The sequence below is a fragment of the Lynx rufus genome, unplaced genomic scaffold (assembly GCF_022079265.1).
Source record: "Lynx rufus isolate CCGP_SWC_20201006 ecotype Redwood Valley unplaced genomic scaffold, mLynRuf1.p SCAF_9, whole genome shotgun sequence".
In the NCBI taxonomy this organism is placed as follows: Eukaryota; Metazoa; Chordata; class Mammalia; order Carnivora; family Felidae; genus Lynx; species Lynx rufus.
In genome coordinates, this window is record NW_025814897.1 from 87,613,228 (window position 1) to 87,628,040 (window position 14,813).

The window sequence follows — 14,813 nt, forward strand, 5'->3', positions numbered from 1 at the left end:
CCCCTCCTCAAGTTTCTGATTTAATTGGTATGGAGTGTGGCCAGGACCAAGTGATTATAATGTACAGCCAAGATGGAGAACCACTGGCTTAGGAGATAATGACAGAAGTATCAGTTAAAGAAATTAGCAGAAGCCTTATTTTGCTTAACTGTATATTTTGTCTAACTTATCTTGTCTAACTGTATATAATATGTATACTGAGAGGACCTGGGAACAGTGCCATCCTGGCACTAATGAGGACCCATAGCTCATTGACAGAGTTCTGACTGGTTAAGTCTGGGAAATTTAGAGTATCAAAATAGATAACTACAGTAATGGATTATAACACACTGGATAAAATAGGGTTCCATTAATTTAGGCTCACATAGGCAAATAAATGAGTAAATTGAAAATTTGATAAGAAAAGGATTATATATACAGTCCCAAACTGAAATCCTGCAAAATATTTAATTACAAAGGGAAAAGGAGGAACAAAGTGAACATTATTAGTACTAGAACAAATCAAAATTGTATGTCACCTGATTGCACATAATGAGAAAAAAAACATCACTTCTCTAATACTCTTCCCAAAGATGTATAACCTGGATCTAATTATGAGGAAACACCAGGCAAACCTGCACTGAGAGACATTCTACAAATAACTGACCTGTAATATCTTATGCCAAGGTCATACAAATGAAGGAAAGACCCAAATTATTCTAAAAAAGAGACACTACAACTAAATGCAGTGCATGGTTTGGAATTGGATCCTTTTGCCATAAAGGACGTTTGTTATTAGTATAATTGACCAAACTTGGGGTATGGGGCTTAGATCATAGAGATGTACCAGTGTGCATTTCCTGATTTTGATGATTGTATTGTGGTTATGTGGGAGAATATCCTTGTTTGTAGGAAATACAAAGTATAGAGTTATTTAGCAAATTACTCTCAAGTGGTTCAGGAAAAAAACCCACTCATTGTATTATTCTTATAACTTCTCTGTAAGTTTGAGACTGTTCAGGGTAACCATGATTGTGTGGCTTACTTGGGAATTACATAGCTGTATGTGAAGCCTCTCAGAATGTTAATTTTATCATGGCAGGGCATGTGAAGTAGCACATATTTATCTGGGCATGATATTTTTCATGGAATACATTTTCCAAGTTATCAGAGCTTGTCAACTGATAAAATACTTTCTACCTGTTTCGATGTCCTTTATTTTCTGCCTCTTAAAATTGTACTTGGTCTTGTCCCATTTGGATGACTAATGGTCCTGGTTTTGTGAATATTTATTATTGTGTTCTGAAGTAATATCTAGGACTAGATCCACTTTTAGCCTTTGGGGTTGTTTTGTTTTGCTCTTATCTTTCAGTGTCTGGTTTTCAATTCTGTTGATGTCACAATGTATGTATTTCATAATTTTCCAGTTCTCTTTCTAGTGCATTATTTCTAATTTGTTACAGTTGCAAAGTCAAGATCTGTGCTTTTTTCCCCTTTTTAATATGTTAATAAAATTCTCTATGAGATTAAGTATAGAGATTTTTATCCTAGCAATGGTTGTATTCATTGCACCCTTTTAAGCTTAATGGCTAGGCTTCAGAGAGTTCTGAAAAGTGAAGTTACTATAAATAGAAGGTGACTTCTCTGTCATTTATTAACTTTTCTTAGAATGTCAGATGAATTAAGATAATTTTAGAGGGAAATCACTCTTTTTTTTTTCTTTCGATTTCAGAGCTCCAGAGATTATATTGGGGTTGCCATTTTGTGAAGCCATAGACATGTGGTCATTGGGATGCGTGATTGCAGAATTATTCCTTGGATGGCCACTCTACCCAGGAGCCTTGGAGTATGATCAGGTAACAAAACTTCATGATCATCGAGGTAGAATTTATAGAATGTAAAGAAAAATAGTAGACTTACATGAATGCATTTCCCAAGTATATAATACCTGTCAAAATCTTTTTAAAATAAAATAACAAAATCTGAGACCTTAGGGAATTTATTTTTATTTATTTATTTATTTTTTTAATTTTTTTTTTTTTCAACGTTTATTTATTTTTGGGACAGAGAGAGACAGAGCATGAACGGGGGAGGGGCAGAGAGAGAGGGAGACACAGAATCGGAAACAAGGGAATTTAAATTCAAGATCTCAAAACTGTATTTGGTTGTTTAAAAACTTTTATAACAATTGAAGTAAGCTTTCATAAACAAAGTTACAATCCACAGGTCCCAAAACAGTTCTGCAAAAAACACTTGGGAGAATTTTTTGTATCATTTTTATGCTACAGACCTATAAAGGGCTGGACTGTATCCATTTAAATAATAGAGCTATGCTTGGGTGACAACTTTGATGGTGGATGAAATGTCAGCCTCTTCCAAGGAATAAAAGGCCTCGTGACTATTGGTCTTAAATCAGCAACCATTATTGGACTTAAGTACTTCAGTCACTTGAATCCTCTTTAGTATTTTAAGTTGTTTTTGAACGGTGCTGAAAATCTGTTTAACATTATTTAAATGATTCTCCATCGGGCTCTGTGCTGGCATCTCAGAGCCTGGAGCCTGCTTCTGATTCTGTGTCTCCCTCTCTTTCTGCCCCTCCCCTGCTTGCTCTCTGTCTCTTTCTCAAATAATAAACATTAAAAAATAAATTAAAAAAAATAAATAAATGATTCTCAGTAGAATCCAGCAAATTATTTCATGAAACACTTTTCATGATAGTTTCAGTTATGTTCATTAGCCTCTCTAAGCTATTAGATCATATTGTTTGCTGTTTTATTTTTTTTGTTTTTGTTTTTAATACCAAGGTTATTTTTGGAGTAATTATAATCTTAATCAGTATTTTTTGAAAAAGTTTCATAGCATCCCCCTTGTTAGATAGATATATATACTCAAATCATGTTTTAGTGGAAAACATTAGTCAAAACTAACAAAGTGATTATACCAGTTTTGTCTTCAATTGGTTTGTAATGGATAAATATAATTTTTATTTAAACAATATAGTGTTTAACTTAATGAAAAAATAGAACATTTCAATGCACACATAATCTAATTGTAACAATGAAATGTGCCTTATTTCTGACTTTCAGGGCTTAGCTTTCTATATCAAAAAGGGTCTGAGAGGTTGTGAATTTGGTGACTTCAGTGTTGCTGGAGTGATTCTACAAGTCATTTAATAGTAATTATGAGATCAGATGTTACCATTAACTTTAATCTCTTCTTCCATAGACTTTCTACCCATAAGTCTCCTCTTTTAGGCTGGGCTTCCTATATTCTCTGCTTTTCTCCCTCTGTGTTCAGCATTCCTCTTAGAAGGTAGTTTCTGTAACCTTTTCCATACATACATCTTGGCTTCCTTCAGCTTTTTACCCAGCCACTAACTTTGATGCAGATGGCTAGACTGTGGCTAGTTTTGAACGAGTTGGTGATCGAGTTGCAGAATCCAATAATCTCTTAGCTGTTGAAGGACCAAGGGTACCAGTCACATGCTAGAAGTATACTTCTGGTTTTGTGGGTTACAAGTTGTGACATGTATGGTATTATGGAGCAGGACACCATCTTGTGGCAACTTCAGATAGATTTGCTGCTGTACTTTGGATTGGGATTTTTACAGTTCTAGTCTTGGACACCTGTTGTTAGTTCTGAGAAGGACCCTACAGATTTTCTAGTTATACTTTTTCCTGTTTTTTAAAGAAGATAATTGAGGTCCAGAAAAATGAAATGACTTTTTAAAAGTCACAGTGGTACTTTAAGACAAAGCCTTGATCAAACCTCAGTTTTTCTTTTTTTTAATTTAAAAAAAATTTTTTTTTCAACGTTTTTTATTTATTTTTGGGACAGAGAGAGACAGAGCATGAACGGGGGAGGGGCAGAGAGAGAGGGAGACACAGAATCAGAAACAGGCTCCAGGCTCTGAGCCATCAGCCATCAGCCCAGAGCCTGACGCGGGGCTCGAACTCACGGACCGCGAGATCGTGGCCTGGCTGAAGTCGGACGCTTAACCGACTGCGCCACCCAGGCGCCCCAAACCTCAGTTTTTCTAAATTTCATAATAGATATCTGTTAAAACAGAGAACAGGTGTTAATCTGATTCAGATTAGCAGTACTTTCAGGATGTATATTACTTTAATTCCAAAAGGGTATAATAATTTAAAAAATAATTAGCATATAGCATCAGTAGTTGCATATTATCAATTTGATGTTTTAAAAGTTATTTTCCAATAACTTTTCCAATAACTCAGGTTATTTTCCAATAACGCAAGGGAATAGGATTGATGATGTGAGCATTCTTGTTTGGTTTCAGTCTTAGACTTTACACATATTTCCAAATATGATGTATGCTGTATAGGTTTTGATAAAGGTCAGATGTCAAATAGAGCTCCCTCTATTCCCAATTTTCTAAGTTTTTTCTTTTATCCTAAATTGGTTTGGACTTTCAATGCCTATTCTATTCTGTGCTATGCTATGCTATGCTATGCTATGCTATGCTATGCTATGCTATGCTATGCTATGCTATGTTATGTTATGCTATGCTATTTTTATTCATTCATTCAGAGTGCAAGCGGGGGACAGGGGCAGAGGGAGAAAGAGAATCTTATGCAAGCTCAGCGCTCAGCATGGAGCCCGACATGGGGCTTAATCCCATGACCCTGGGATCATGACTTGAGCCGAAATTCAGAGTTGGACGCTCAACTGACTGAGCCACGCAGGTGCCCCTCAAATGCTTTTATGCATCTATTAAAATGTTCACCTAAGTATTTCTAGGGGTTGTATTTTACTTTAGTCTACTTATTAATGCGGTTTGATTTCATAGATTTTCCCCAGCTTCCTAGATTAAGATCATCAATTAGGATGTGAAGAGGCCATCAGTAGGGTATGCCTTTGTCTGTTACCTGTTCCTTGTTCCAGTCATCTGCTGCCCTCATGTACTTGGGCACATAATTGGGGTGTTATTGTTATTTTATTTTTTAACTCATTTTTTTGCCTACAGTGGCCGTGCAGTGGGTAATAGTAATATTACTAATTAATACTTACTGAGCTCTTTTATATGCCAGAAACTGTTCTTAGACTTTCATTAACTCACTTAATGCTCACAATAACCCTGTGAGGTACATTCTACTATTGCCTCTGTTTTACAGATGAAGAAACCAAGGTGTGGGGAAGTTAAATAACTTGTCCAAGAATCCAACACAGGCAATCAGAATCCAGAATCTTTCCTGTTAGCAGTGGACCACGTCTACACTACCTTGTGGATAATGATACTTTCCATAAGTATCATTACAGTAGGGGAGAGAGTTAAAAGGACCCAACCAAACCCTGCACCAGTCTGTGCTCAATCCCTGGCACCAGCCCTCTTCCAGACTTTCCACTTCCAGACGTCCACTTTCACCTTCCCAGCTGTCTCTCTGCTGTCACTTGAAGAGGATTTTCATGGTCTTTATGTTAGTTTCTCAAATCCATCAACCTCCACTGGCATTCTGTCTCCAGACTGAGTTTTAGTGATGGAGCCAGGAGCTTAGTTTATCATTTTGTTCTACGATGACATTTTGTATAAATGTTTATCTCTCAGAATGTATGAGAGTACAAGATACTCTTTTTAGTGTTTGCTTTTATTAATAGCATTGCTTTTAATACCAGAAGTGTTCTTCTATTACAAATCTATCAGTATTACTTATAAAGAAGGGATTTTAGCCAATGAATTTGGAAAATTCAATTCAGCACGAACATAGAGCAGTTCTATATTTTATACATCTAGTAATAACTTTAATCTAAAATTGACAAAACCAAAAAAGAAAATAGATAAACCCACAGTCATAATTAGAAATTTTTAGCACATTTCTTTTAGTAACTGGTAGAGCAAAAGTAGAAAAAAAATAGTATACAGAGGATTTGAGCCCATGAATAAGTTGATTTAATGACACAGGCATGTAGTACTACATCCAGAACTACACACAAATTGTAGAATACATACTTTTCAAGTACACATGGAACATTTACAAAAATAAAGACTTTCTATGAAATATAACATCTCTTAGGTCTTGTCTTAATGTCTAACCTTTATTTAATCTTCTAATGCAATAACAGTTTTGTTTTTTTCCCAAAGGAAGTGAAAAAGAATTAACAGTAGACCTATAATTATTATATACTTAAAAGCCACATTTGGGTCACCAGGAAAAAATTCATAGATTATTTTAATTCTGCATTATGGGGTTTGTGTTCTAGCTCTTTAATCATCTTTATCATCTATTTCTTAAAGCTTTTCCAAGGCAATTTCCTCTTTGAATTTTGGACTCTACAGCTAGGCATTGACCATGTCGAGAATTCCTCACGTCATATTTTCTCATCTCTGCATTTCATTCCCATTTGTATACCAGCCTTTTGGTGTATGTGTTTAGAGAAGGCTGTCCTGTGAATTAGTGCTTGAATCCCTTCCTGTCTTAATTATAATACGACAGTATACTGTCTTTTTACTGTTCTGTGTATTGGTTTTAACCTATATTTACGAGGAAAATATCAAAAACATTCCAGGGAATTAAATAAATTTTATGGATGGCTAGACAGTATTAACTTGGTAAATGTTGATTGTTCTTGCAAAATGTTTGTTGGAGTTTAGGTAGAATCTCATCCAGAACAGCTAAAAGTCTGAATTTATATTCGAATTATCTTACTTGGTAATTTCAAGTCATATCCTGTGTAAGAAAAATAAAGTTCTCTATTTCAACTCCTGAGTGTTTAGGGGGAGTAGGAATCTTTGAAGAATTCTATTTTATTCGGCTATTTGGGTTGCGTAGAGACCTTCTCAAGTAGCTGGCTCTCTATGTGTAGACTATCACAAAAATCCAAGAATGGAGCTATAATATGACTGGACTTTGTGAAGTCTAGAGTTGGAGGTGCTTTTGGATTCAAAGAGACATTTAATGGAATTAATAGGCTTCAGTAGAACTTCGCTCTGGGGCTGGATAAGTGTGAATTAGATGCTCTTTAAGTATTTTTATTGATTCTGATTTTAATTTGCTACTCTGAGTTTCTGCTTACAGTTAACTTTGGTCATGTTAACATGGCCATTAGACTCCAGGTGCATTCAGCTCATTCCTCAACAGTGATTGATACTTCTTAGTTCACATTCCTGACATTGTAAGTCTAACTTGCTTATTAGCTTATTTCTAGTTGAGTTCACAACATGAATTTATGAATGAATCACTTCTGAGTCAGGTTTTCACCCTTCATTCACTGGGGACAGAGGAGGCAAAGGCTGAGTCTTTTAATGTATTAGGAGTTATAGATGGAACAGGGTTTTTTTTCTCCCCCCAGAAGACAGAGCAGGCATTATGACCAAAAATAAACTCACAAGATCACTTGCCATTTTTTTTTTTTCAGTGCCATTTCAATTGCCCTATTCTGTGTTCTTTTAACACTTTATTTTCTTCTTCAAAATGGCACTTCCTAGCTTAATTGCAGATTACGTGCTTAAATATTTATCTATTTTACTGAACTATATGCTTTTGAAGGTTGGCGCCATGTTTTACTCATCTGCATATCTTTAGCATTTGACACATAGTAAATGCTCTGTGTATGTTTGTTGAATTGTGGAATGCCTTTCCCACCATCTGAAAGACTCTGATGTAACATCTAGGTACTGGACCCTTAGTACTTTTCACTTTCGGTTTTCATAAAACAAGGAACTCAGCCACTCGGGGGATGTGGGGTGAGAGAAGGCACCACACTTTAAATGAAATGAAACGGATTTGTAAGGTGGATATTTTAGTTGTCATTTCAGGTAAAATTGAGGATACAAATATGGATAACTATCTCTGTTGTCTAGAGACTTGACAGTCTAATAGGGAAAACAGACATGTAAAAAAATAATTGTATTACAGTATTATAAATGTATTAAAACGGTTCTGTTTTAGGTTGATGGGAACACAGAGGAAAGGAATTATCTTTGTTTGAGAAGGTTAGGTAAAGCTGTATAGAGGAGAAATTCTTGAACTGGGTCTTGAAGAAGGAAAGGTACTAAAGTTTGTTGTTGTGGGACTTGGTGAAGTTGGGTGGGGAGGGGCACAGGGACATTGTTAAGTAGGAGTTAGCAGTTTAGGAAGGAGAAACAGCCCATGCAAAATTTAGTGTGGTGCTAGATGGGCTGCTGCTTTAAAGGACCATGTAAAGAGCAGGGAAGAGATAAAGCTCAAAGCCTGAATGCTATGATTGGAGGTTTGGAATTGATCCTGTAGGCGGTAAAGTAATTTTATACAAGGGGTAACAGTCAGATTTGTGTTTTACCAAAAATGGCTGTTAGCAGTGTGAATACTGAATTGGGGGTGAATGGATGGCATCATTAGGGAGGCAGATAAACTACTTAGGAGGCTTGTGAAATTGTGTAACTCAGAATTGAAGAAGACTTGAAATGGAGATGGAGAGAAGGGACAGTTATGTGGGACCGTGATGATGGAGAGGTATGTGTCTGGTATAAATTTCAGATTTCTGATTTGGGTGTTTGGTGTTGCTGGGAAATACATGAGGATTAACAGGAAAATGAGTTGAGGATATGTTCATTTTGAGGTGCTTAAAGTCCAACCAGATGGAGAGTTTCCATAAGCAGTTGGATCTACAGCTCCAGAGCTAGAGATAAATATTTAGATACAGATTTAGAGATAAAATTGTGGGCACTTGGGGCTTATAGAGGGAAAGAGGACAGATAAAACTTCTACCCTTCTGGTAAAGCCCTCAGCCTGCTAGTTCACTTTCACCCCTTGTCATTTTCTACTTAGTGAATCTCTGCACTTCAGTATCTGAGTATGTAGTATTTACTCCTGATTGTCCATATTTATTCATATTATACCCTTAGCATAAATCATAATAAGGTTTCCTAAAGAACTCTTACTTGTCCTTTAAGACTCAACTTGAGCATCACCTCTTTTGGAACTTTATGCGACTTCGGTTATTTTAGGTGTCCCTTCTCTGTCTTTCCATAAGCATGTATTTACTATGGTACTTACAACTCTGTATTATAATTGTTTACTTGTATGCTCCCCACTAGACTGCATTTCTTGAGGGCATAGACTACGTCATTGAATTCTTGACCTAACATCTAGTTTAGTGTCTGATACAGAATACATGTTCAATTAATATCTATTACATGAAAGAATAAACTCTTCTGTTTTGTGTATTATTTTTCAGATTCGATATATTTCTCAGACTCAAGGTTTACCAGGAGAACAGCTGTTAAATGTGGGCACGAAATCCACAAGATTTTTTTGCAGAGAAACAGATATTTCTCATTCTGGTTGGAGATTAAAGGTAATTCATTAAAAAAGAAAAAATGTGGAAAAAAATTTTTCTAAGGTGCTTCATGTAGATAATACCCTCCATGCCTATTTTTATTTTACTGCATTTCTGCCTCCTTCTGAATTTTCATTTTTGACCCCCTCCCTTTTTAATGGGGGGGGGGAAGCCCTCCCTGAGTAACTTAGCTCATTCTTTAACCTGACAACATAATTATTAACTCATCTTAAATGGTTTTTTAAATTTTGTGTATGTAATTACTTTTGTGTTGTGTGTTTCATCTTCTCTACTCAGTTTCCCATTATTAAGCTTTATAGGACAGGGACTGAATTTCAACATTTACTCCATAACCCAAGTACCTAATTTATTCTTAGGCTTTTTGGGGGCTTAGTAAATCCCCAGTGATTAACTTTATAGCCAGTTACTTTTTCATATGTATATATATTTTTTTTAACTGAACCAAGCTCTTCTCATTTTTCTTTTGGTACTTTTAAAAAGCACATTTTTGATAATTACTCTTTTAAAATTCCTTGCCTTAGAATATTCAGTGTTTTAGACTAAATGTGCCAGAACTAAAGAAATGAAGAATTTCCAAATGGTGGATAATAATATATTATTTCCCCTCTTTGCTATATCCAATAAGACACTAGAAGAGCATGAGGCAGAGACAGGAATGAAGTCTAAAGAAGCCAGAAAGTACATATTCAACAGTCTGGATGATATAGTGCATGTGAGTACCACAGTCATGTTTGTTAGTCTTCTGTGCTTACGACGATAGACCTGAATGCCAAGGATACCACATGTTCATCATCTTCTAAATGACTATGGAGTTCTGTTGGTTTTAAGCTTTTCAAACAAAACTGATTCTAAGGTTTCAGCCCTTTAGGAACTAAACTGCATTTGTCTTTATCAAATATTATTAATTCTATCCTGTTCTTTAGTAGAAAGTATTTTCTTCAAAAGGGGAAATCCTAGCTCTACAAATTTCTTTTCTTTGCATTTGTTAGAAATGGATATTTGTTAAAATATTCATTAATTTTTTTTACTTTGAATCCTATTTAGTACTTTGAAACATTTTCTGAATTTATGAAACTCAATTATTTGTTCTTGTTTCAAAACAGTTGTAGTTCTCTGTTCCTTCCTGTGTTGTGTTTTTTTAAACTGAAACTTTAACATCTATTACCTTTTATGGCTTATTTGTATTTGATGACTTGAAATTTTGATATTGTAGGTGAACACAGTGATGGATTTGGAAGGAAGTGATCTTTTGGCTGAGAAAGCTGATAGAAGAGAATTTGTTAGTCTGTTGAAGAAAATGTTGCTAATTGATGCAGATTTAAGAATTACTCCAGCTGAGACTTTGAACCATTCTTTTGTTAATATGAAACATCTTCTAGATTTCCCTCATAGCAACCAGTATGTTATTTTAAAATCTTCATTATTTTTTTGAAAGAGTACACTTATTTATTTATTTATTTATTTGTTTGTTTATTTATTTATTTGTTGAGCATGAGTAGGGGAGGCACAGAGAGAGAGGGGGAGAGAGAGAATCTCAAGCAGACTCCGTGCTTTTAGCATGGAGCCCACAGTGGGGCTTGATCCCACCGTGAGATCATGACCTGAGCCAAAATCAAGAGACGCTTAACCGACTGAGCCACCTAGGTGCCCCATTTAAAGTCTGTTAAAATGGCATGGAGAAATAATACTAAGTCTTAGAAAATTAGTGTTTTAGAGAAATGATTCAATATATCTATTAAATGTAAATTAAGCTAACTCGACCAAATTCACATAGACTAGTAAGTGGCAGCACAGTACTGGAATATGAATCTGAGTTGCATTCCAATGTTCTTTTTCCAAAGTACCATACTGAAAATGACTGAGTGATTTTTTTACATGACATTCTTAATAGCCAGGCATATGTAATAAAAGGAAGTATTAACAGTTTTCCTCCCTCTTTTGAGTCCTACAGACTCCATCTTTAATTTCCTTTCACATCGTTTGCTTTCCTTGCCCACACCTTCTCCTCTGTGTTGTGGAAGGAAAGGAGGGTTTAAAAAAAAATTTTTTTTTTTAACATTTATTTCTGAGAGACAGAGCCTGAGTGGGAGAGGAGCAGAGAGAGAGAGAGAGAGAGAGGGAGGGAGGGAGGGAGGGAGGGAGGGAGACACAGAATCCAAAGCAGGCTCCAAGCTGTCAGCACAGAGCCCAATGGGGGGGCTCGAACTCACAAACCGTGAGATCATGACCTGAGCCAAAGTCAGATGCTTAACCGACTGAACCACCTGGGTGCCCCAGGAAAGAAGGGTTTTTATGGGTTAATGGAAAAGAATATACGTATGCTCACATTGAGAAGGTCTTATCAGAGTTACCTTAGGTAAAGCTTATGCATTCTTTGAACCCCACACCTCTTCTTTGTAAGGCTGCAGGGGGTAATGTAAATTAAGTAGTAAATGTTTACTACTTAAAACAACTTTTTATATTTTAAAATGACTGAGAGTGTCTGGGTGGCTTGGTTTTAGTTAAGTGCCCAAGTTAGGCTGAGGTCATGATCTCACAGCTTGTGAGTTTGAACCCCTCATCGGGCATTCTGCTGTTAGTGAGGCGCTTGCACTCTCTCTCAAAAATAAATAAACATTAAAAAAATGACTGAATGAAGAAGTTTATAGGGTTGAACCAGTTATTGTGGATTCCCCTTAAGATTGTTATTTTTCTCCCCAACAGTTGAAGTATCTAATGATTTCCGTATATAAGCACTTTGAAAATAACATAACTATATGTTTTGTATTGATAGTTTAGGGATGTGGAGATCTAGAAATTTTGGAAAAATTATTTAGAGCAAGGGTCATGAAATTATAGTTGTGCTAGTCAAAAAATGCTTACTGTTGCTTTGATGTCTTAGAAAATATTGCAGATATAAGATACATTTCCACTAGCTTTAAAATTCAATCTTTTGTGGGTTTTTCTGGTAGAAATAGTATTGAAAATAAGCAGATTAAGTGCAAGTCAGATAATTTTTTCTTTTAGAAATAATTTATAAATTTTAAACTACCCATAACATTTAAAATATTACAGTTACCTCCCCCCCCCCCCCGTTTTTTTTTTGCAGTGTAAAGTCCTGTTTTCATATTATGGATATTTGTAAGTCCCACCCAAATTCATGTGACACAAATAATCACAATAAAACTTCACTTTTAAGACCAGTTGCTTCAGGCAGTACTGCTAACCTGACAGCAAATTTTACTAAAATTGGCACATTAAGAAATCAGGTAAGAACTTATAATATTTAACAATTTGTACTCCTTTTTTAATGATTGCTCATTTTGCTTTTGAAGTATAGAGAAGTCTCATGTCAGCAATTAGAAGTCACAGTGCCGGGGAGGTTCTCGCTATGGTTATTCTGTAAAATCTCTACCATTTCAGGGCAATGATTAGAACATGTCTACCTAAACTCTTTTATTTCCTTTCACCTTTCACTCTCTTAATATCCCCTACCTACCTTTCTGTGCAGCAGCTCCATGAAAAGTAGAGTTGAGTAAAATCAGTTTCTGGGCCCATTTTTATCAGAGTTACGACTTTAAGAAGTGCATTCAAATTGTATTGGTAAAGTGTGCATGTAGACTACTCAGTACAATGCCGCCTGTGCTGATCCTTTCAGGCGTTAACCACGTCCGCTCACTCCGTTGGGCACCATGGAGTTCCTCTGCAGGCCGGAACTGCTCATTTCGGTTGTGGTGACGCTTTTCAGCAGACGCTGATTATCTGTCCCCCAGCTATTCAAGGTACTCCGATTTAAATTACACTTTGAATTTAGGCGTATGTTATTTTTAAACAAATTTAATTATATTTTAATAAAATATATTGCATAGTTTTTGCCACATTTGCCACATTGCTACATTTGAATTTAATTTAGGCTGGTCAGTAGCCTTTAGACCAGTGACACTTCTTTCATGACTGGAGCTCCACTGTAATCATCACTGACAGAATGGGTCATCTGATAATTATATTTCCTGTAGAGCTGCATGATAAAATACCTTAGTAGAAATTAGTGGGCTTGGAAAGCTATGGGTTGTCCTTTACTGGTTATCACAGCTCCAGATATTTAGGTAAGTACCTTTTATCTGTCTGTTATTACTAGACATTAAAGTAACTGAGAGCTCAGTTCATTAAATTTTGGTCAAAAGAATTCTATCCAAGAATGTTACAGTCTTGTTCTTTATCCATACCTTAGGTTTTTAAAAGAGAGAGATTGTTTTTTGCTCAGTTAGATTATGCTCCTTAGATAAAAAGCAGAATAAAACCTCAGGTGAGATGAGTGGCAGAATACCTTTGAAGAGGCCATAAATTCTCACACGGGGGAATTTGTTAGTGGTTCTTAGAGGGCACAGCAGCAAATGTTACAGCTGGAATAACCAGAATAAAATGTGACTTTCTAGGTCCTTTCATAGCACTTTGTCCTTGCTAGGCATCTAGTTCTGTCTTAATGCAGGAGGTTAATTACAAATGAGGCCCTAAATGATTCTTTGAAGCGTGATGGTAGGACTGTATAGCATCTGTGAAAGCAGTTGGTACTCAGTCAGGACACCTGGGCTAGAGTCCTGTTCTGTTTGCTGTCATTCTAGATGAGTCTGTTTAACCTGTTTTCAGCCTTAGTCAAAGGAAAAGACTGAGTAGATACTGTCCTGGTCACTTCTAGCTCTAATATTTCTGGATTCTGAAGGTTATTTAAATTTTTTATTTGATTCAAGGACTTAAACAATGTTTCTGAAGTTTTAATATCTCCTACAGTGCCTAATAAAGCACCAAGATATGTTTGTTGACTGGACTGACTGGTAATAAGAGATGTGAAAACATCTCAACTCTTTAGCCATTTTTGTTCTACCAGGGGAACTTTATTTTCATCTTTTATGTATATTGGGTTTTTGTATAAGGTTTCATCGAGAGAAAGATTTGTAGCACTACAGATAAAAAACAACTACTTAGATGGTTGATTTTTAAGGTGAAATTGTGGACCAACATGGTCTATAAGTATCTGTGATAGTGACCCATGGCTGGGGATAGTAAAATACCCATATCATCATGTCAGTGCTCTTAAAGACACTGTTGTGTTTATTTCTTTGTTTTTCCTCGATTGTTAATTATAAAAATTTCTAACCTAAAGAAAAAGTCAAAGAATAATACAGTGTCTTCTACCCTAGATTCAACAAGTGTTGACGTTTTGCCATATTTGCCATCAGTCTATCTCAACATACATATACTACCATTTGATAGTAAGTGGTAGGTAGACATCTTCCTTCTAAATACTTGAGCATGGAAGATTGACGCTTTTTTGTTTTTTAATTAGTTGTCATGTAAGTGACATTTGTGTCACATTGTGTCTCCACAAATGCATTTTCACTTAGATGAGTTTTAGTCTATACTAACAAATAGATTTTTAAGTCTTTTTTTTTTTTTTTTTAATTTTTTTTATTTCAACGTTTACCTATTTTTGGGACAGAGAGAGACAGAGCATGAACGGGGGAGGGGCAGAGAGAGAGGGAGACACAGAATCGGAAACA

At 35.8% G+C, this 14,813-nt stretch overlaps 1 protein-coding gene across 5 annotated transcripts in view; it reads left to right on the forward strand.

The window, feature by feature from the left end:
- The window catches only part of HIPK3 (homeodomain interacting protein kinase 3), a 97,005-nt gene that overhangs the window by 70,041 nt on the left and 12,151 nt on the right, over positions 1-14,813 (forward strand). For all 5 annotated transcript variants that reach the window (XM_047071373.1, XM_047071374.1, XM_047071375.1 and 2 more), the window contains 6 exons: positions 1,712-1,835; positions 9,154-9,273; positions 9,902-9,988; positions 10,490-10,674; positions 12,365-12,524; positions 12,914-13,037. In XM_047071373.1, coding sequence (XP_046927329.1) covers positions 1,712-1,835; positions 9,154-9,273; positions 9,902-9,988; positions 10,490-10,674; positions 12,365-12,524; positions 12,914-13,037 — 800 coding nt within the window. The remainder of the gene's footprint in view (positions 1-1,711; positions 1,836-9,153; positions 9,274-9,901; positions 9,989-10,489; positions 10,675-12,364; positions 12,525-12,913; positions 13,038-14,813) is intronic.